General features: G+C 34.3%; 1 protein-coding gene across 8 annotated transcripts in view; it reads right to left on the reverse strand.

Annotated features, from left to right (window-relative positions):
- The window catches only part of LOC123564404 (paired box protein Pax-5-like), an 86196-nt gene that overhangs the window by 47863 nt on the left and 15308 nt on the right, over positions 1 to 23025 (reverse strand). The window contains exon 1 of one of the 8 annotated variants that reach the window (XM_045357964.2): positions 2928 to 3189. The exons of the other annotated variants lie outside the window; for them this stretch is intronic. Coding sequence (XP_045213899.2) covers positions 2928 to 3174 — 247 coding nt within the window. The 5' untranslated portion in view covers positions 3175 to 3189. Of the gene's footprint in view, positions 1 to 2927; positions 3190 to 23025 lie in introns of those variants that run through there. 8 annotated transcript variants of the gene reach the window in all.

The following is a 23025-nucleotide window of genomic DNA, read 5'->3' on the forward strand; positions in this document are numbered from 1 at the left end:
ATTTTCATTTAAACAGGCGGCATAACTAAATTACAACATAAAAATCTTGTAAATGCCGTACAGAAATGTTGTTTGAATTTATATGCGACACTTATGAACATTTTATATAAAATTACGTTGAATAAAGCACCGCACATCAGACTAATAAAAATGAAAATATATTTTTTGTTTCTTTAATAGCGATTATTATGGTAAGATTTTTATTAATATTCCAAAAGAAAATTTTAAAAAATATTTATGTATGTAACTTAACATTTATTTTCATCACCGTTACCTTTCACATGACGGACTACTGTCACAACAATGCCATCAAACAGAGTTAGCTACTTTACGTCTCATCGTTTTGCCTCTAAGAACATAAATTGATTACTCTATTTTTGCCTGTGGTCTTCATAATTCCATCATCTAGGCAGAAACATTTGCCGCGAGCAAGCACTTGAACAGGGAGCAGAAACAATTAATACTCATTTAATTTAACACTTATTGGCCTCCTGGTTTTAGGCGCTATAACTCGCGAGACATTTGTTTAAACAATTATCAAATTATGTTATGCGGAGATCAGAAAGGGAACTATTCTAACACTGCCCGTATTAGAATGAATTGACGTTTGAAAGATAAATTTCAGACCATTGGAATTTTTGACGCTAATCAAGTGAAATTGGCTCACATGTCAGGAAATGAATAAAGTGATAGCATTCTTTGACATAGCAGATAGGTCGGCATTGCTGACATATTCAAAGCATGGTCTTGCGTGACCAATTACAAGTCCATATTGCACACTGTCAAACGAAATGCATGTTCTGTCAATTTCAAGCAACTACAACCTTCTTCGTGTTTTTTTCTAATTCAATTGAAAATTTTCCTACTTCAGTTACAAGGAAAACTTTCCTAATGCCAATTGAAAGCAATGTGGTCACGTCAATAAAAAGGTGATAGTGTAAACTGTTAGAGAAGATACATAATTTTATTGAAATATATTTTGATATTTGTATATCATTTTTTCATTATATCGCATCTTCAATTACTCAAGAGTTAATTAGCTTGAGCTACCTGTAATTATCAACAGTGAACATACAAAAATACGAAAACGAATTAATTCTCTCGGATAAACCGACAGATGACCAGATTATATGGTCACCATACGAATGTTTATAAGAATGTTACGTATCAATTTGCACTTAAAACATAGAACATCAAAGGTAAATACATTATCATTTGTTATTGGTTTTTTTCAATTCTTCTTTTCAACACATAAATTAATAAAGAAAATGTAGTATGACAAAGGTAGTAATAAAAGAGCAAAAAACTTCAATCAACTGGTCGTTAAAAATGTAACATTCAATTTATCATTTACAATGTTTGTTTCAGATCTGTTCGTCAGAAATCCATTTAAAATCCCTTGACTAAAAGGTCTCTATCTGTATCTGTGTTGGAAATTAAATCGTCTTAATAATTAAAAGGAGTGTTTTGTCAAATATTGAATAAAGTCATTAGCACAGTTGTGTAAATGATTATCTAAAATTTAAATACATTTACAATGTTTAACAATTTGTTTTAACTAACTAAAACTTCTAATAAGATATTTATTTCCTTCATATTATGATAGATTTTTATAATCTGACACCAGCTGAAAAAATGTTGAAAATCGCCTTTTGTTCAGATATATACTTTGTTAAATGAACAAAATAAATTACTATTTCACTAACATTTTGCCTTTCCTTTATATCTTTACGATTTCTGTTGTGTGTTTCATTTGTCATGCAGTTTAACTGCTGTTTTTCAGTTTTTGTTAAATCCAATTTAAGGCGTTAATTATGATGAAAACAGGGTGACAAATGACATAAAAGATTAATTTCACTTCTTTTTTTCTTGCAAAAATTCAAATTGTCATGAACAGACAGATAAAAGTGAAAAGTTCGGAATTTTACAAAAACTGCTCATCATTATTACAAACGAGGACGAATTCATCATGCAACACTTTTTTCAGGTGTTTAGTATCTAATTTAGGCCACTGATGTCATTTAGTATCAATAATCATAAACATTGAGTAGTGTTCTCCCATATTATACTTTGATGTGTGTTAATAACCATCATTAATGTTTAATTTACTGCGTATTATTTGTTTAAAGACATGTTTACTGTTCAATTATGAAGCATATTATCTTTTTGCATCAAATGTATCTTTTACCATGTGAAAAAAGTAAAACTTTTAAATTCTTCAGAAAGACGAAGTGATTACGAAAGAAATATTACAGAATTAGGACATCGGTCAATAAGAATAACATTATATTCTTGTGAATTTCTTAAATTAAATATAAAATTTCCTAAAATTTAGAACGGAATGGTATCAGATATTTTCATTTTTGGAAACATTGGTCTCAAATGATCTTACTTTTTAAATTAAAAATATCACAGCAGATTTAAAGCATAGATGCATGTTTAAAATGTTTATTTCTCTGTGCCGAGATTCCTTTGTGTATTTTTAGGAACATTAATAAAATTAATCGAAATTTAACGCTCTCTTGATATGCATCTTTGGGTATAATGTCACAACCATTTACCGAGATTATTCAGAAAAAGTCATGAAGAAAGTCAATTTGAAATACATTAAGTGTTTAAACCCCTGGTTATTGACAGTGCTAACATATCATATTTCAATAAGTTCGTATTGTATTCATATTAATTCGGTGATGTCTAAATCTTTTTTGAAATGACATACACCATTTTTAAATGTCTTCATATATATTATGTTATGTTCTTACTTTAAAAAGGGAAAGACTGTACTCATCAAAGTATCTATCAAGGAAAAGAAAATCGAAATGAAAAGAACAGACTTAAATAAATTTCAAATTTCTTTCGCACTGGTAAGTAATCTGATAACAGAAGATGGTACAATGAAATATTTCTTAATAAACAATGAAATATACCTTTGATCCGTCCGGCTTTCCTCGCAAACAGGTTAGCACAGTTCGCTTGTTGGAATGCATACATTCCGTAAGCCGACGACATTGCCGGTATGGAGCTGTACCGGCACGCTGCCATGTCGCTTAAACCCATCCCAACCGACTGATAGGCACAAGAATTATTGAACTCGCCATGATTGTAACCGAATCCCTGTTTATAGGGGCCCTGATAAGAGTAGGGCACTGAGTCCCCAAAATACAACATGTCCATTATTTTAGAATGCGAAAACAACTCACAATAGGTACATCTAGTACTGCATCCTGCAGCCCATGTCTAAGACTTATTAATAATTAAATAAGACAAATGCATAATCCAATCTTCCAGTGAAGCATGCTATTACCCAAAGCACTAAAATCAACTGGGAATAGAATGTCGTCATATCAAACGGAGTCCTAGAAATGAACAAACTCCAGTCTCACTTTATACTTTGACCTCATTTTGCTGCTTAATTATGCACGTTTAAACAACTGTTTTTATTGTTTAACTCTGATCTCTACTCTCCTGTCTACTAAATTATTCTTAACTATTTATCATATTATGGGAGTTTTCTGAAATGTGAAAAACAGAAAATATGTTTTTTCTCGACAGAAAATGTTCATACACACGAATCAGTTTTCCGTATGTAAATTACACAATCAACATTTCTCACAAAATGTCACTCATAGTGGAATAATTTACCGGCGTTTATTAGATACTTTTAATGTATTTCATAAAAATGTATTCTGTGACGTATAAAAACGTATTGAATATGTTCCAATAAGAGCAAAGTCCTCGTGTTTCAGATGGTTTTCAATGATCTCCCATCAAGAGTATCAATACACGACCAGGATAAATGTCACAACCATATAATGATACGAAGCTGCACTCCAACTCACGCCGTTATTCTATTGAAGTGCCTTCTCCACCGTCTTACTTATGTTAATCACGTTGAATACGTATGCTGAACACTCTTTCCTAATACTCTTTCAGCCTAGTCCTCTGAATAAATCAGCTTGTCTTAACAACTCGTACAAAAACTTATGAATAAATCGGCTCTCTCTGAAGTCCGCGGAACTGAAAGCACGGCGCTTATTCGCGGCTTTCAGAGCATAGAATCAAAATGCTAATAACGTAACTGACACCCCTTGCACTGGTAAAGATTTTCTTGTAGAAATTCGGAGAGAAAATATGAAGAAATTTTGTAACGGACTGGCTACAGCGGTATTGCCTTTTAAGTGAAGCAGAATTAACCATCGGTTCAGTTGTTAAGCTATTCAAGCCAATTTCTCAATCTGTCATAACAGTCAACTCACAGTCTCATCCGGGGCTGTCCATTCGTACGTTTTATTGTAAAATATCTCCATAATAAATGATAGGCACTGTTTTATATCTTTGGTAGCATTAAGGTGGCAAGGCGTAGTCATTCTCTGTGCACTGAAACAAAACAATGCACAGAAAACGCACGAGATTTTTTAGCATATTGATATATCATTTCGCAAAAGAATCAAGCGCGACTTATAAATCTTTTAAGATAATGTGTTGTTTTGAAATAGACTCGAGACACGCACTAACAGTTGATCAGTGTGTGTTCTGTCTGTAGTTGTTCTAAGTAATTTATGAAATTTCACTATCACTATATTTAATCACTCTAACAGGCCGATCATCATTATGATCACGTAGAATCATCATATATCTAGATTCGAGCACAAATTTATGCGCTTCCAAATAATTTCCAAGTAATTGCCTGCATATGAATGATGAATGGTCGTAAATTTTGATACTAGATGCTCTGATATTGGTACTAGCAACAATCATTTGTTTAATGTGTAAATAATTGATTTGAATTCTAATTGTTTCTGTGCAAACTGTGGTGTATAAAATATTCGACGACATGCATCGTGCAGAAGTAACGGCGGCACCGTGTCAGGTCTATAGTACCCGCGAGACACATTTCTACATCACATTCGAATACGTCAATTTATACCTTTAAGACCAAACAGGTAAATGGCCCATTAAAGGTGCATTTTCACAGACTGAAAAGGATAACTTGGAATTGTAAACAAAGTGGAAAAGAGAACACGACAATTAGCACATAGTCTTGTAAAAACAAGTACAGAGTGTCTATAGGCAATGTAATGTAAAACTATTCTAAATAGAGACAGCACCAGTCGAGCAACCACATGTTCTAGAGTCGGGAAAACTAAAAAAACAACGCAAAAAGGGAATGATATTGTAAGCGTTACCCCCAACAAGCAGTAAGGTTAAACACTAAGAGTATTTCATGTTACCTAAACCACAACCAATGAATGGCAAAACAATAGTTTGTATTGATGCTAAAACACTGAAACTTGACAATATATTTTAATTAACTGTGTGATAAAATGGAGAAGTATAAAACTGTTCAAATCACATTCAAAACGGAATTCTTTCGCTTTTCCAACAAAACATAAGTTGAACAAAATGCATCTTTAATTTGTGCGAGCAATGTTTTGCTCAAAACATTAGTAAAAGAGACATTTACGTTGGCGTTGTTAAAAGTGACTTGGGTCGGGGTTACCTATCTCAGTAAAATTTCTTGCTAGCTTGGGTCGGGGTTACCTACCTCAGTAATATTTCTTAGACACTTTTAAGTAGGCGTAGCATAGTCTAGTTCAACAAAACATTCAAATAATACATTAAACAGAAGACATTTATACAAAACACACGTTTTATAAACTGCAAATGTTACTTAATTATGTTTTATAGATACATTACATTCAAATATAAATTTTACTGTAAAAATATGGTAGAATGTAAATATTTAACCATTAAACAATAAGAAAAATACCTATAACAGACAAACTTGTTAGGCAATTAACGTTTGACAATGTCGGGAAAATATTAATCCCCACATTTTCTAAGGAACCGCAAAAAGTAAGATAATGCCGCTTACTGATAACGTGCCGCTATTCTGACGACGTAAGCGTATAATCAGGGCAAACGTGCATTAGATGGCGTCGCAGCTTAAGCTGATTCATGGATTTGCTTATCATATTTTTTCGGTCATTTCGCATGGACTCCGAAAAAAATAAATTAATTTCTTTAATATCTTTATTCCTTTTATTGAAATAACAGCCATTGCGAAAGATATCATGGAAGGTCCATTACCGGGTAATTTTCTTGTCGGAAAGAGAAGAAAGAATTGCCTCAGATTTCACTCGTAAATTAAAAGGATGATATCGTGCCCGAGGGACAATTAAAGCGCACTTGTGCCTAAATTGATACATTAAGCTTGTCTCTTATCAGAGAGTGTACAAATTGGTCAGGAGAGACATCGAGGCTGCAATACATTTCGCTACAATATGATTTATCCTTCACATTAATCTAGCGGATTGTAGGAAGATCGGGGCCTCCATTAGTTTAATTTTGTCTCGATGATGTTACACGGCATTGTCATCAAATCACGTGGTACGTCTTACGGGACTCGTATGTTGCCCTGTATAACAAGGGTAACAGTACTCATGAGGACATGCAACAATCATGTCTGCATGTAATACATGCTCAAATATTGTGAAGTAGAACACGGGCAGCGATACTAAAGTGTCAACTGTGTTTCATCTGTTTGTAAAATCGTGTCGCCCAATTCAAACTTTTCACCGCAAAACAACTTTTATTACATCTCGATCATCAAGAAATGTTTCAAAGGAGCATAAATCACGCTTTTATTAAGCCAGCATGTTGTTTTATAGCAGTATAAACACACAAAAAACTCACTTTGAACATAATTTGAAAATCAAAATTTAAGAAAAAACTTCACTAGCTCTGTGCGCAGATGCAAAAGTAATATTAATCGAGAGGGAGGAGAATATTTTAACGCGCTATTATGCCATTTCGGGTAACATTAATATCGACCGTGCTGTTTGAAAAACTAATTCCAAACAAAAATTTCATAGCTCTATGAATCTATTCAGAAAACTTAGACCGTTGTGAAATCTCTAACAGGAGTTTATTCTGCGTAATTACTACAACAAAGTGTCTTGCCCGCGACAGTATCACTCATAAAAAGAGAAATAAGAGTTTTCGCTGTGCATTTTCCAAGACTGCATTACCCCTTGATGGAAGTCCTCTATAGATCAGTGGTCTGCGAAATTACATTATTTAATGTAGCACACGGGCGGTATAGTAGACACTGCTAGAGTCTGACCCTAGGCTATCCTAGATTCCTGCCTATAATTGGATTGCTTTTCTACAGAAAACAATTGCAGAAAAGCAAATAAATCAAATCAATACTAAAAATTTGCATTGTCACTACCATTAAGATCTAAAGCTGCGAAGAAAAAAAAATCCACTAAATAAAAAGTATGATTTCATCGTGAAATATGGCAATCCTGAATATTTCATATCGACAAGATCAGTTTGTTGATTAAACATTACATATAAACTATTTTAAAGCAGAATAATGGCTGTTTAAATGTGAAGGAAAGGGAATAGATAGATACTACATCACCTAGAGCTGATATTACAGCTAAATTGACTATAACTTGATTTTCATCTTCAATGAAGCTTATACGGCATCATGCTGCCCTCACAGTAGGCAGGTATCGATATAATGAGCGAGTCTGCTACTTGTGAGTTAGTGTTGTGGAAATGGGCGGACCAATACACGTCTTTTCCACGCCTCCTATACGCCTCTGTGATCAGCATTTCACCAATTACAGAAGAGTTACAACAAAACTTTAATACGCGCGGAGTAGAATGGAAGGACAAGTTCGGATTAGTTTTCAGAAGTCAGCCTCTTAGTGATGGGTGGTTATTTATAAACAATTCAAATATATCGGTAACATCGTGTAAACACTCAGCGTTCCGTGCCGCTGCCCTGGCTCGAACTTCAATGGCGTTACTAAAGCGGCTGATTGCTGAGCCGCAGAAGTAGGGAAATAAATGGACTAAAAGACCATGTTGTGATATTTGTGGTCATCAATGATCAGCCATTTGATTAATGCTTATTGCTCATTTTATTTCTGATAATCGAATAAAAGTAATAAATATAAGATCGGTTTCGTTACTGTTAACTTTTGTCGTGATGCTTTCTGGTTATCTTTGACAAACCAAAGAATATAAAGGTAATAGAATTATACAAATCTTTCTGTAAGCGCAATATTTTTGTTACCTTCTTTTCCCATTCAATACCATAGACTAGTATTATTATATTATTACTTGTCTACTTATATAAATTGCCGGTCCATAGTTTGTGTTATTGACCGGTATATAGTCTAACACTGGCTTGCTGGGCTAAAGATAAAAAAAATGAAACCTATTTCTGATGTCATGTAATAAAGCACATTTTGAATGACTTGTCGGTCAAGCAAACGATTGCAATATAACTGTGAAAGTATTAGACCATGTCGGGTCATTCTTTTGAAGGAATTATAACTTATTGCATTTTAAACACACTTGTAACATGGACTCAAGCCCTAAATGTTTTAAAATGTCAAAAAATTATCTGAACACCCACCTGATTTTTAAAAATATTATTGAAATACCGACAGCAATACGACAGTGGAATTAAGATAGTACCAGTATATAATAATTATTATCAAGCGTATTAACGTAAAAACATGCCCAATTGCAGCATTTAAAAACTAACAAAAAATCCAATATAACATCGATTATTTTAACGTTTATCAGCTGTTCCAAGGAAGGGGTAGTTGGGAAAAAACACGATAAAGCTCCCCAGCGACACGTTATTAACCATTTCTGACAATTTTAATGAAAATGGCAAGATAAACGAAAACGAAAGTTTACTGCCCCTAGAATGACTGTTCACCTGTAAGAAAATGAAGGTAGTTCTCTTTTATTGCTCATTTATGGTAGAAAATTAGCATAATTTGGTAGTTGTAAGTAAGTTTTACTCTTTGATTTGAACATTAAAAATTTGATGACAAAATAGATAAAGACTGTTTTCTCAATTTATATCAACTTAGCTTGTTGATTTATTTCTGGTTTTATTTGGGAAGTTAATCTTAGAGATCATCGAAGTCTTGACGTAAATGTTCGCCATCAAATTTTAACACATCAATTTTTAGCGTTTTTATAACCAATTATTGCTTTTGTATTTCCATTTTTTTTTCAAAATTCTTCTCCAAGCGCGTATTTAATGGGACGGTTAGTGCAACGCCAGCAACTGCATTTACGTGTAATATAGCACATCTCAAGTGCATTTAAAGTAATATGTGTTTGAAAATGTCACCTCCCATGTTTTTCCTAAACATTTTCCAAATAGTTATTGTATAGGCTTTTATATTCAATGCCATTTCCAACAGTAATATTTCTTATGTTTCAAACCAGCAATTCATTGTTTTGTATAACATGTATAAAAGACGTTCCAAAGTCTGAAATAAATTCAGTATCAGTTATCATTAATGTTACCAGGGTGCTGGATTTAGTATGAACTTATTCTTGATAAGAAACTGACAACTTCCCCTTAAAGAATGAATAACACCAAACAATCTTTTTGTCACACAACTGCATTTGTCCCATTCGTGGATTGGTGTTATCTCCCTTTGCTGAGTTCACTAGATAACAGAATATAAACACAGGAGCATGTGGAATGTCATACAGTACTTTTCTCTGCAGAGGTGACAAAGTAATATACTTTGGTTCAATTTTTCCTATTCTTCGGTTTTAATATGATACATCAAGATACCATTGAGGCATTTGTGCTACCCATGATTTATGAACACATGAATTACATTTTATAGCAATATTTCGCTTTATTATTAATAAAGCATTTGATACTGAAATATACTTCTTGACAGGCTTTCTACAGACAAAACTATGATCTTGAAGGTCTGGTATGGTAACTCTTTAGTACCACCATAACTGAGTTACTAATTAGGAACGCATGTATATTTTCTTAATTATTGAGTTATTAATTATTTATAGAATATTTGCACTGCATTCTAAAATTCAATGCGTACATGTTTATACATACAAATGTTCCTTTATTTTGTCATAAAATACATCAAGTTGGCGTGTATAATATATATATTTCGTTTCTGCAACAATACAGAGAACACAAAATTTACTACTATGGGGAATAAATCTGCCGAAACTGTAGAAAACTTAAACATAAAACTGTATGTATTACTTCCCTTGCATAGTCGCTGCAAAACGCCGAGACGAGAGATTCTTTGATTATCGTAGTTTTGAAACTTTTTAATGGAGATCGTAATGTGCTGTCCTACTCTGGACATTTATGATCGTTTTTAGCACTGCAATGCCAACCAGCTGTTTGCGTATGAAGTTAACAGAATATTTTAAAACATTTGTTGTACTTACAACATATAGTAATCTTCAAAATTCAAAAGAAATGACAAAACTATTACAAACTTTGTCAAATGATGACAGCAAGTGTCTCTTAAATCAACTTTTTGTAGTCCACGGGAAGATACTTTTAACATACAGCCGCATGAAACACAAAAAGTCATGTTAAAATGCATTTTCATGATGGCCCTAGATAACTCACACAAGTTTCGCAGATTGCTTGACCAAGTTTGGAAGAAATTCACGCACGGAAAACATCAGTGAAATTATTTTGAAATTGGGCCGACGTTTTCAGCAAGAAGACTTTTGAAGCTTCCACTATATGCATATGGAAAATGTTTCATATACATGAACAAATGACTACCCTCTCTGGTGGCCTGCAATAATGTGAACAAACTTGGTATTAGGCCACCAAAGAAACATTTCTCGGAAATTGTTTGAACTTGATTTAGTGGCATAGAATTTCACCAAAGTGACCCAATTACATATTTATCCAAGATTTTAAACCGGCAAATATTCTGAACAAGTATCATGAAGATCTGATGGAAATGGTTGCCTTTAAAGTGATAATAAGGTTGTTAAATGATTTGGCAATGGTGGCCTCTAGAGTGGAGGCCTACTTTTTGACATCATGTAAATTATACACTTCCTTGGCCGGTTTTCCAATGCTTTGATCTAGTGACTTAGTGTTTGGCTTTAAGAGACACAATTGGGCGGGGTTGGGGGCCACAATAGTCCAAATTGAGCACTTTAGGCTCAGGTGAGGCAAATGCCATTAGTGAAAATAAATCTAACAAAAGATAACTTCTAAGAACGGAAGAAAAGCCTACTACCAACTTTGGGGCGACACCAAATACGAACAAAAACATGTGGATACAAAGAAGTTACAAAACCCACAATATGTTTTATCTCAGACTTACAATTTAACTGATATAATTTTCAGAGTAAAGCATTCAGCCAGGGACTGCGAACAAATGTATAAACAATGTACAATATAACAATTCTGCCAACACTGTACAATGTTCTTTTTTCCTGCCGCACTGCCTGATTAGAGCCATTTTAGAGGACCATTATTCCGAGTATACGGAAGCAGATAATCCACTGCATTTCTAGGATTCAATAAAATTGTTAAACCATGCGAATAACAAGAAAATTCAATTAAGCCAGCTTTCGTATACTATATGCTACTCAAATGAGGATGGCGAGATCTTATTTTACAATAAATCAGCATATAAGATATACAGTATCTGGTATTTCGAAAGCATCGTGTAACATAGTTATTATATTTTTGCAAGACACGGCGGATTTTTATTTCAGGGTGTCTTAAAAAAGGGATATGTTTCATTTAAAGTTACACAGTCGATTCAAGATACCTGGAAATTAGGAAAACCAACATAAAAATGCTCTTAGTAGGCAAATCATTTGGAAGTTAGCGTTTAAGGTCACGTGACAAACGTGCACCTATTCTAACTTGAAAAACCGACGACTGTAGCGTCTTTTGCACATGTATTTCTGTGAAAGTAATCAGGCAGGTAGTGTCAAGTATTAAATACGGACCGCTCGGTGTGCTCTGCAAATTAGAAGATTGAATATTTATGAAGGCTAATTACTTTCAGTTCAGCGAGAAACCAATAAATAAAGCATGTGAGGTGGGAGAATTATAACTGTCTATCGATCGATTATTATTGATAAAATAGATACGTGTGTGAAATTCCCTGCGCCCCGACAAAAGGTATCTTCCAGGTAAAACGATGTCAGGTCTCATTTATGTCATCAATAGCTTATCACTCAGCACAGAGGCCGTCGGTTCGAACCCCAAGCAGCCACAATCTAACATCGGTCTGTATTTTTCGGAATATCCCGGAATAATATGTATTTACCTAGATCGTCATATTTGTATTTTTATTACTGTTCTGGCTCTAAATAATGATGATACAACTATGTGATTCGCACTACAGTTCCGTCAAAAAACCTACGTCACTCTTTTTCAGCGGACATTGAAAAAAACTTATAAACTTGACAGAAAATATTTAAAATACGTGTAGTACAGTAAGGTATAATTAACATTCAATCATTCAGTAGTTAACTGACGCTTTCTATGCAAATGTGACAATGTAATACAGCTGTTAAACAATCAAGTTTACCATGAATGTATATAGAAATTATGTATTTTGCACGCTAAATATAGGTCAGTGTCTAATGAACGATGTCATTCAGGAGACAGCTGATTGATTCATAGACTCTGATATTACCCGCCGGCTGTTGACCTTAAACAAAGGTCAAACATACTGTTCATGTATAACCATTAGCATGGCAACAATGCATAATTGAAACCATATAAAACACATTATGAAATTGCTTGAAATATATTTTCTTTCGCGTCGAACCTCGTACTTTCATCAAGTGTGTCTTGTTCTGACATGGTTTGTTATACATCTTTCCGCGCGCCACCCTCCGAAAGTCCCCTATTGTTTAAAGCGGGGGAATACACTGTGTAATTGAATGTAAGAAAGACAACAGCAGCACATGCAGATCATTTCTGAGTGATAAAATAACCTTTAGTAAGACCAAGTAATGGAATTTTTTATGTAAATAACATTTGAAGTCACTAATTGACAGTAATGGAACGTCTAACAATCAGAAGTAAACCAGTATCATCTGAAGGCCCGTAGGGTTATCACGCATCTGCTTACCATAACAGATGACGACGATAGCCGAACACAACCGAATACCCCGAAGGAAAGTAGGTATACAGACACTAAATAGGAAAAATGGTATAGAATAATGGCGGATTCATTTTTTCCTCTGTAATTTTCATTGTAACTTGCTTTTTGCTAAAATCACATGACAGACCTATGCTTGACATTTGGGTAGCCTTTCCATAGTAAAATAGTAGCATTGCAGAATTTGTCACGAAAACTTTGGTCATACATCACCTCTACAACTTAAAGTCTCATTTAGCTGATTTTACGGTGCGTTTGTTTGACTGAAAATATTTTCTTGCATCAAACATGACCCCACTTTTCTTTTGATTTTTATTCAGCTCTGTCCATATTCTTCAAGAAAATAAAAGTTACAGGCATTTAAAATTGGTACCGGTGTATGGTGCAGCCTTTGGAGATTTTTCAATGTTATACAGAAAAGACAAGCTAAAATGGCAAGAAAACCACTAGGCCTTAGAAGTTCAATTGCACACTCCTATTTTAGTCTATAGAACATACCCTCTTTGAAAGCTTTCCTGTTTAAAAAATACATTCCATTTAGGTTAATTAAACTTTAAAAGAAGGTTTGCTAAAAAGAAGCATTAACAATGAGAATAATAATAGCAAAACCATGTTGAAAACTACTTGAATATGCTACAATACAGAAATAATAGATATCACTGGATGACAAAAAAAAATATTCTTTTCAAAAATTACGTGGGTAAATTCGCCTTCCAAACAAAATACCTTTTTTAAAAATATATGTAAATAGCCTTCCGTAGAAATGAAAGAATATCTGATTTTAATCTCACAACTTCTATATTAAAAGTTTTCGGAATAAATGTATTGTAAATATTTTTGGGTCAAAAGGTTCTATGATGAAAAGAAATTGTTATCTCTATGTAAATCTAAATATAACACCATTCTTTCAAGATTTATGACAATACTATATTTACCAGATGTTTTTGCAACAAAGAAGCAAGTGAATGTTAGGTATATATAACCACGATGTTTTTACTGATATTCTATAAAGAACAACATGACATACAAGACATCCAACACTAGGGGTATATTAACAACTGCCGGAATTATATGTGGACCAAATCAAATAGAAAATAGACATGAAACAACTTTGATGCCATGCTAGAACTACTAGCTGCTCCTGTAAAACTTTTATAAAGTATTTATTTATCAAAGGTGACATTACTGAAAATAAGAGTTTGTGTTTATCTATGAAACTCCCTGCAGTGGAGCCAGGCTATTCTGTCAGAAAATTGGAAAGGACAGCGCAGACCTAGTCAAGTTTGTAGGAATTTTAACCAACAATTTAAGACATAATGCTGGTTTATAAAGCTCTCGGCGGCGGACTCCATAGAAACCAGCTCAACTTACAAATAAGCATTAAGTCTTTGACCAGGTGATATCAAACAAATTGTACTGAAGATAGTGTATTTATAAAAACTTACTTAATTATTTTGTTCATGTGGGGTTTGTAAAGAGATGTTATACTTATAACAAGCTGTTGTCAGCAGGGACATCAAATCAATACCAACGACAATAAACTGTTCTAACTTATTACCAAAACGAAGTGTTAAAATGCTGACAATTCATACCGGAATGATCGGTGGACCCATATCTCAAATATAGTATGCATCAAGTGACTGAACATTACTTTTTACATGTCTGTCTCGAAGAGCAAAATTCAAATACATCTATTGACATTCTGTCACTGTTCGAAACTATATTCCCAACTGTTAATATACAAACGGTTAATTTATCAAATATCTCAATGTAACTACAATGGTCGTGCCAGACGGACAGAACCAATCAAAAAGATATATTTAAAATTTGAATAGAATGTGGTTATTTTATTTCCATATATAAAACCTGGCTTTATGCCCGTGTCTATGGAAACTTAACATTTGTAATGTAAACTAAGTAATTTTCTGTTAACAGAGACGCTGTCAATTATAAAACATTATATATTCGTCCACTATTTCTAAACCCCGTATAACATTCTTTCACATTCCAGCCCGCCCCATAATCTGTGTAAAAGGACCTGTTTAGAAAGCCATTCGCATGGTTTGGATGAAATCACACCTGGGGGCCTTTTATGAGACTAGATGGCAGCAGTGTGTAATTTAATGAAATGCAATCTCTTGAAAGACATGTTTTATAAACCCGCACTTTAAATTCACCCCACGACTTCAGTCGTCGTTGTATATGTAAACTGCGACTCAGACCATTCCTTTCTGTATAGGCAAAATAAGTGATATATCAACGCACAACAAACATCGACTGGAGCCACCTAAAATATGAACATAATGAAGAAACTGATCAAGTCGTTAACAAAAACGAAGAGCCATTCTTAAAATAATCATACCCGCAATCGCTACTGCAACAATAATGTTGTGACCACGATGAAAGTACAAGAGAAATGCATGCTGTTCATACGGTCGGAGTCTTTTAAATACCGTTTCAAGGCCCAATAACGCCAAAGGAAAACACTGTCAACGCTCCACTACTTGTAAGTTGTTCCATTCATACAGTCTTCTTTCAAGCAAAACAAAACAATTTCCGTTATAACGTAAAGTACAATGACAAAAAGTTGTAAAAAGAGTTATCGGAGCAGAGAAGAGAGGCATACTATATTGACATTTTCAAGGTCTGATTGAGCCGTGTAGCGGCAAGTCAGTGCAGTGGCCATGCATCGGCGCCATCATGACACCCAATGACATACTGAACTTGGCCTATATTTGACGGTCTGGCGGAGAATCGAGCTGGCGTAACTAGTCTGGGCTAGGTAACGGTGGGTTGGTACGGTAAATAGAAGAAGGTATTGTCGGCTTGTGCACAAACAAGCAACGGACATTCAATGAAGTGTAATGTTACAGTCAAAATAACATGGTGACAAATCTCAAGTGAAATATCCATAGACTGTGTACACTACTGAGATGATATATTCTGTGTTTGTTGACATATTACTGTGCCTACGCTAAAGATAAGGAAATACGTATCTTCCCGGATCCGTCTACATACATAGAAAAACAGTTGTTTTAATAATATCCGTGAACAGTGTGAAATATTAGATATGACAAGGTTACTCTAGTACAAATGTGGTACTTTTTTTCTTGTAAATTTGATTACGTGATATTTATTAATGAATAACTAATTGTGTTTTATTGCAAACGGTGTACATTTACGTAGCTTTTGTTTTTAGCCGCATTTATACTGCAGTTGATTACGATTCATTGTGTTTGGTGATGGATTGTAAAATAATGATCATTCGTCATTGTGGAGGGATGGACAAAACATGAAGATAGATCGTGTCACATTTATAACGGCAGGTGCTTTCCTCGTTTTACCAAATTTGCAAACTTTCTCATTGTGTGCAACAACATGATCATGTACAAAAATGCTGAAGAATGTATTTACGGGCTATCATGACGGTACCTGGGGAGAGCTATTACTAGAACAGATACTGTACAGGGGGTACACAGCCTCGTGTGCATTGTGGTAACCGGTGGTGTTTTATAAAGTTTCTATGAAGTGCGAAATCAGATTATGTTTACGTTCAAAAATATGGCCCATCCAAATTCAGTTCAGAAAATTTATCCAATTTCGACAGAAGCCTATACCGTACTATATCAAATGCGACCATGAGAATATTATCGAAACGAGAATAACATTTTTGGAATGAATGCACAGTTTTTAGTCGTAATAAGGCCAATGACACTTTTAAGAAGTATTACTAACAAGTCTGAAGCCTGGTTGAGAAAAGAAATGTTCGGCTGCCACAATTTCTAAAAGGTTGTAAGGATAGAAGAGATGGAAAAAAAAGAACATCATTCTTGTCTCAAGTATAAAATTAACATGACAAAAATCGGGACGGTTAAAAAAGGTAGATAATGGCAGAAATGACGTTTCAAATCACATTAAACAGTTGAAAATATGGGTTTGCTGAAAGTATAAAGACGTAGCAGGAAACCCAAATGAATTATGATTAAACAGTCAGTTCTTTAAATGGTAAAGAACATCAAAGTGAACATATTTTGAATATGAATGAGCAATAGTCACACTATCATTCAAACGACGGAACAGAAATATTATAGATAACAAGTTTGAATTAACATAAAACTCATTTTCATTACCATTTATCATCGAATAATGGGCAATGTATGTAAACACTGCCGTAAGATAGAAAAAATAAAATGTTTTAAACGTGGTCTCCTCAAAATTAAATTGACAAGCAAATGGCAGGTAAATACGCTTTTATGAAAGTGAAACTAATTGCTTTTACAAATACAGCTATCCGTGTCTAGATTAAATAAGAAGAATATCTTCGTATTTATCACAACCATGTAACATTATAAGAAGTCAAATGAATGCAACGAAACAGAATCTCTTGTGTGTGTTTAACAGTTGATTGAAACGTCCTTGTCCTAAATATACCAAAAAAATTCTCTGTCTGGAAGAAACATTGTCCATTCTGTATTTCAAAATGACATGCGACAATGGAATTATACTCCTCTGAAGTTGGCATAATTATTGAAAACATTGAAACAGCTCTACAGAAATTGTGTCCGCCGTTTATGGTACGGAGCAGCCTACTTCGTGCGGTCAAAGGACATATCGCCTTTTAGCATCCAAACAAAATTGTTTCTTTACTCTCGTTTCATATTTGCACAGTGCGTCATAAAACGAGTTTATGTAAAATTAATGTGAAATGCATTCATTTGAAAATATCATACTTCCTATTTTTCATTCCAAGTGAAATACACAGGGATTAATATCTATAGTATTCGGCCGTACAAGTCGCAGCTCCGTATCCTTAGCATTGCCTTTCAACTGATTCTGTTGAAAGAAATTTAACCCTTACCCTGCTAAATTTCTATAAAGAACTTGTCCATCTTTCAATTTGGACAGTACCATTAACTCTTAAAAGGGGTGCTTACTAAAAAATACTGAATGGCGAACATATTTACACCACTTAATCAATTTAATGACGAAAATATTGGTCAGCGAACAAATTTCTAACATTCAACTTATATAACATTTACTGTATATATGCATAATTAACGAACATATAAGGGTGGATAACTCTCCTTACAGAATAGCAGAACTTCAGTTATACCTTCAATCGCAGCCACCTGCTTTAAGGAGCCGCATGTCTTAAGCAGCCAGTCAGCAAACTTCCCATATTTACATTCTGTTCTAATTTCAACCTGTCCTCTGCAGCAACCTGCCTTATACAGCCAGACTGTGTCACTCCCTGGACTGTTCAAATATACATTGTACTTTATAGGAAGGGGGAGTAGATTCAGTCACACTGCGGAAAGTTGCAATGGCCCAGAAAAGAGATCTCAACAATCATTATGATGATGGGCTCATACCCTAACATTGAATCCTTGCATGAAATCGTTAGAAGATAAAACGTTTACCTTCATGTGGGACCGGCGCACATTGCACTGAAATATATGTTGTACAATTATCCTGTACACAACAAAACTACATTTATTGCCATTTGACTTCGACTTGTTATGAAAAACCTTGAAAAAAAATCTAGTCATAAAGTGAAAACGTGGACTGGTTAAATATCAATTCCATTTTTGTTTGGAAAAAAAGACGACTGATAACAAACGTTAAAAGGTGATACTGCTTAATTTGCACGTAATAAACTAGCACGTTTTATACGTTTATTGTCCAGAAAAAAAATCCTATGTCGTAAACGACACCGTGGAAATAAACGATTGCCGTAAAGTATACCCGACCTCTTTGCACATTGACAACATATTTATTCCGCTTCAATATGGTACAGAGTCTGGTTTCTTATTGTGAACATATAAAGTTTCTGATGAACTCGATAAAATGCAAATAAACGATTTAATTTTGCCGGTGTGTAATTTCGGTTCAATTAGATTTGAAACCTTTTGTGTAAAACGAATCCTCCTATATTAAATGAGATGACAGAACAAAGGTTAGACTAGAGCATTCTTTATCAAGTATAACTCTGGTCGAAATTTGGTACAGTACCACAATTGGCAATATGTCAACGTTTCTCTGTTGACATTTATTACATCAACCTGCTACATGCAAAAGGAGGGAACCTGTAATATGTTATTAAGATACCTGCAGGTACAGTTACTGTGTCCCCGAAACCATAAGGGTTGCTATTACGGTCAACCTTTGCCCTCCTGAAATAATACGTGCTGTCATCTCGATGATCGTGAGGATTTAGCTGCAGTATTCCTTACGGGATGGGCTAACTTATACGGGTGCAATTTAATTAAAAAAACTATATTAAGATCTATAAAACAGCAACAGTATTTCAACAGCACTTTAGATATTCCAGTTACAAAAATACAGTGTGTTTGTCATACAACAGTTCCACCCGGCGACTACTTTCAGAACATTTTAGTTTGTTAAGACCTACTATCATTGACAGAAGTTGTTGTAATGCATCAACATTGATTTGTGCTATGTTTTTAATGCATCTTGCAAAAAAAGTTTACGTTAAATGTCTGGATTTCGCGAAATTGTGAGGATTAAAAACGCTTAAAATTAAACACCAACAGCCTGCTTCCTGTTTTGTCTTCTTTCTGAAAATAACAAACCATGAGACAGCCTGTCTGCTATTCACACGTATTGTTGGTGCACAGCATGTCTGCTATCTGCACGTTTGATTGGTTCACAGCCTGTTCCCTCCCAAGACATTTGGCAACATCTATTTCCTTTTTCCTCTGTTTTAGATAATTTCATTGACAACTCACCAAACCAATTTCCAAACAGGCATAAAAAAGTGTTTTTGTAAAATCAAGATGCCATCTGGCTTCACTTTCATTTTACAAAAATAAAAAAGTCATACATTAATAACAACCTGGTCCTCTTGTTATCAACTCCCTTCATCAACAAAACGTACTAAAGCGTCGCATCATAACGAAATTGGTACATCAAAATTTTCCTTTCAAAAGCTTTGCTAATGTGCCCACAATAAATGAGATAGAAGTATTGATATGCCCTAAAAAGACGTTTGATTGCCTATGTGGTCCATAATCAACATTTTAATCAAATGTACTTTCATCATTATAGTTTCTAGTCAATTAGCCCATTACAGGTAAAAGATATTTTCGCTGTTTTATACACTCTTGTGATACAGAAGTGAGAGCAAAAACATACGTGGAATGTGAATGTTGTAGCTTAATTTTACTGATTTTTTTCATCAATCTACATTTCAAGAAAACAAACTTATAGCTCATATAGCCGTACAATACCGAAATAAGCCGTGTTTTGCCAGAGAGTATCAGTGATCTTATATCCCAGAAAGCAACTAAGAATTGAATAAAAAGCCCTTTGAACTTTAAAAGCAGATTTCGTATTCAGGGAAATATGGGGGGACGGGGGGGGGGGGGGGGGAGGGGTTATTAAGAACCTGTACATACGGAAATTAAACAATCGCGGTCAAATATTTTTATTCGACCTTTCAGTTGCACGGAAACTACCTAGCAGTAAGACATAGGACAGACAAGCGTACTCTGTACTAACTGCACTTTGATTATGGCATATTACAAGTTAAGTACGTGTATAAATTGAAAAGGCATATTTTCTGTTGTATATCCATGAATCAGCATGGGCAACTCTATATAGCCTATTCAAAACTATATTTTCAATACTTTATTTACCCCTGTGGTTAGTTCTTATTCAATTTTTTTAAATATCAATCACTGTACAATTATTGTGACATCTACCATATTTTCATCTTTACTATCAGCTACTTCACAGTTTTATTTAAAATTTTGGACTGATCGGTGATTCATGGTACCTCTATGCTCTAATGGTGCTTGTGAAATATTACCTAGCTTCTGTGATAAGTCTTAGCTTTATTTTGATCACTGCTAATTTTCAATTTGGTAGTATAAATAATATTTGTCTTCTTACATTCAATTCGTGTAATAGGTGTGCCCTGATTTGGGATACATTATGTAACTATAATGTCTTGTTATGATGTGCATAAATGAAACATAAATACACCATTAAACTTTACACCAGGAGAAAGTGATATTTCACAACAACAACAACAAATGTTTAAAACGACAGCTCCAGCAATGTGGTTCGTACTTTCTTTATAAACATTACTAAGTACTGATCAAGACGAGTTTAAAACTAAAGTTTGTAAGTAAAGTAAGGAGAACTAAATCTTTAAAAAGCAACACGTAACAGTAACTTATACAAAATTCAACTAAAAGAACATATCTAACTTCAATGAAATGGAATTTAACCCTTAGCCTGCTGGCGACAAGTGATTCTGCCTTTGCGACCAGTGCAGACCAAGATCAGCCTGCACATCCGTGCAGTCTGATCATGGTCTGCACTGTTCGCCATTCAGTCAGTATCTTTTTGGTAAACACCCCTTTTAACAGTTAATGGCACTGTCCAAATTGAAAGATGGACAAATTCATTATAGAAATTTAGCAGGGTAAGTGTTAATCCACAAAACAAGGTTGCGCAACGAAACTCATATAAATACTTGCCGGTGAATCTTAGATGAAGGTTATCTTATTTTCAGCGAAACTGTCTAAAATAAATGGAAATTAGACATTTTTTCTTAACAAATAAAAAAAGTCCATGGTAATGCTGACTAGGACGGTTTCAAACACTTTGAAGAAAATGTAGAATGACGTTTAACAAATGGTAGTTGTGCATTAAAGAAACAAAAGGACAAATAGAAATAATAATTATGGTAACTTTGAAATTATTTAATAAACTTTGACAAGAACAGATGTGACTGTTTGTGTAAGTTATATTAAAGATGAGTATCTGATCTACATGGTATGTCAGGAGGGGCATGTGCTACTTGTCTACAGATGGGACACGTCAACGCTTGACAACTGTTTACTTCATTTTAATGTTTCAAAACTGAATCTAGACAATAAAATTATGCAATTTTAGACATTAATTTTTCTTGAAATGTCAACACAGTAAAGTGAGGTTAACTTATTTCATTTCTCATCGTATAATTAATATGTTTCAACTGTTCTTCGAAAGAACTTATGATTTCCTCTTCAATTACTCACCTTAAGGCGAATGATGCTGTTTTTTCTCCTTTAAACAAAATATGTTGGATTTGTTTGTTTTTTTTTCAAATAAAAAAACATCTAAAGCCTACAACTTTAAGAGGATGTTTAAAGCCGCCGTTTGCTTTGAACTAAAATCAAAGTCCCATTAAGTATTGTGAAGATACGAAACATACTTTTACTCTTTTAAACATTAAATTTTAACATTTTGATGGAAACTGGAGTAATCTCTGTTTTCATCTTAGACATGACGCTTTGAACAGCTCTGTTTGGTGATGCACCGGAGTCATGACGACGTTTTAAAGCCCGGGGCAGAGGTTAACATGTATACATATGAAACATCTTTCAGTAAGAAATATTCCATTTGCATTCAAGTGTTATAATCGAAATTGGCAATTTCTTTCCCATTCACACTGTCCTCACATTGACAGTGGATATTTGACACCGGTTGTCGGACTGACCATTGTCCGGGATTGCGTGTGTCCAGTTAAAGTAGCCCGAGGTGGCAATGGTCATCCTACCCTGTTCAATAGTTTATATTTAACACTGCAATGTAATCGGTTTAAAATAGCCTACTGGACGAGAAGGACAGAAATTCGATGGAAACCTTGGGGAAGTTGCCCCTGTTTCTTGAACTGCAAACATTGCGGAACTTACAGTCATACATGTTCGTGAGAATAGTGTTCTTATGAATTTGGATTTCTAACAAGTAAAAAAAAAACGTTCTCACTAAATATTTTCTCAGTAATCAAATGTCCGACATAGTCCCAATTCGAGCCAGAGAACCACTGTAGGCCTCTGAGATCTGTGAGAATGGAGTATTTAGTGAGTATTAAATATCTGAAGTCCGATATAGCAGGAAACACTGCAGAACTCTGGTGCATGAAAATGGTCTGTCTAGTTCAAGCATCGTTCACCCGAAGTCAGACAGTTGAAACACGGTTCAGTGACTGGTACGTTTTGTGCAAAAATGCCGAGTACATTCTTAGAGCAAGGGAATCTTG

The sequence above is a fragment of the Mercenaria mercenaria genome, chromosome 2, assembly GCF_021730395.1.
Source record: "Mercenaria mercenaria strain notata chromosome 2, MADL_Memer_1, whole genome shotgun sequence".
In the NCBI taxonomy this organism is placed as follows: Eukaryota; Metazoa; Mollusca; class Bivalvia; order Venerida; family Veneridae; genus Mercenaria; species Mercenaria mercenaria.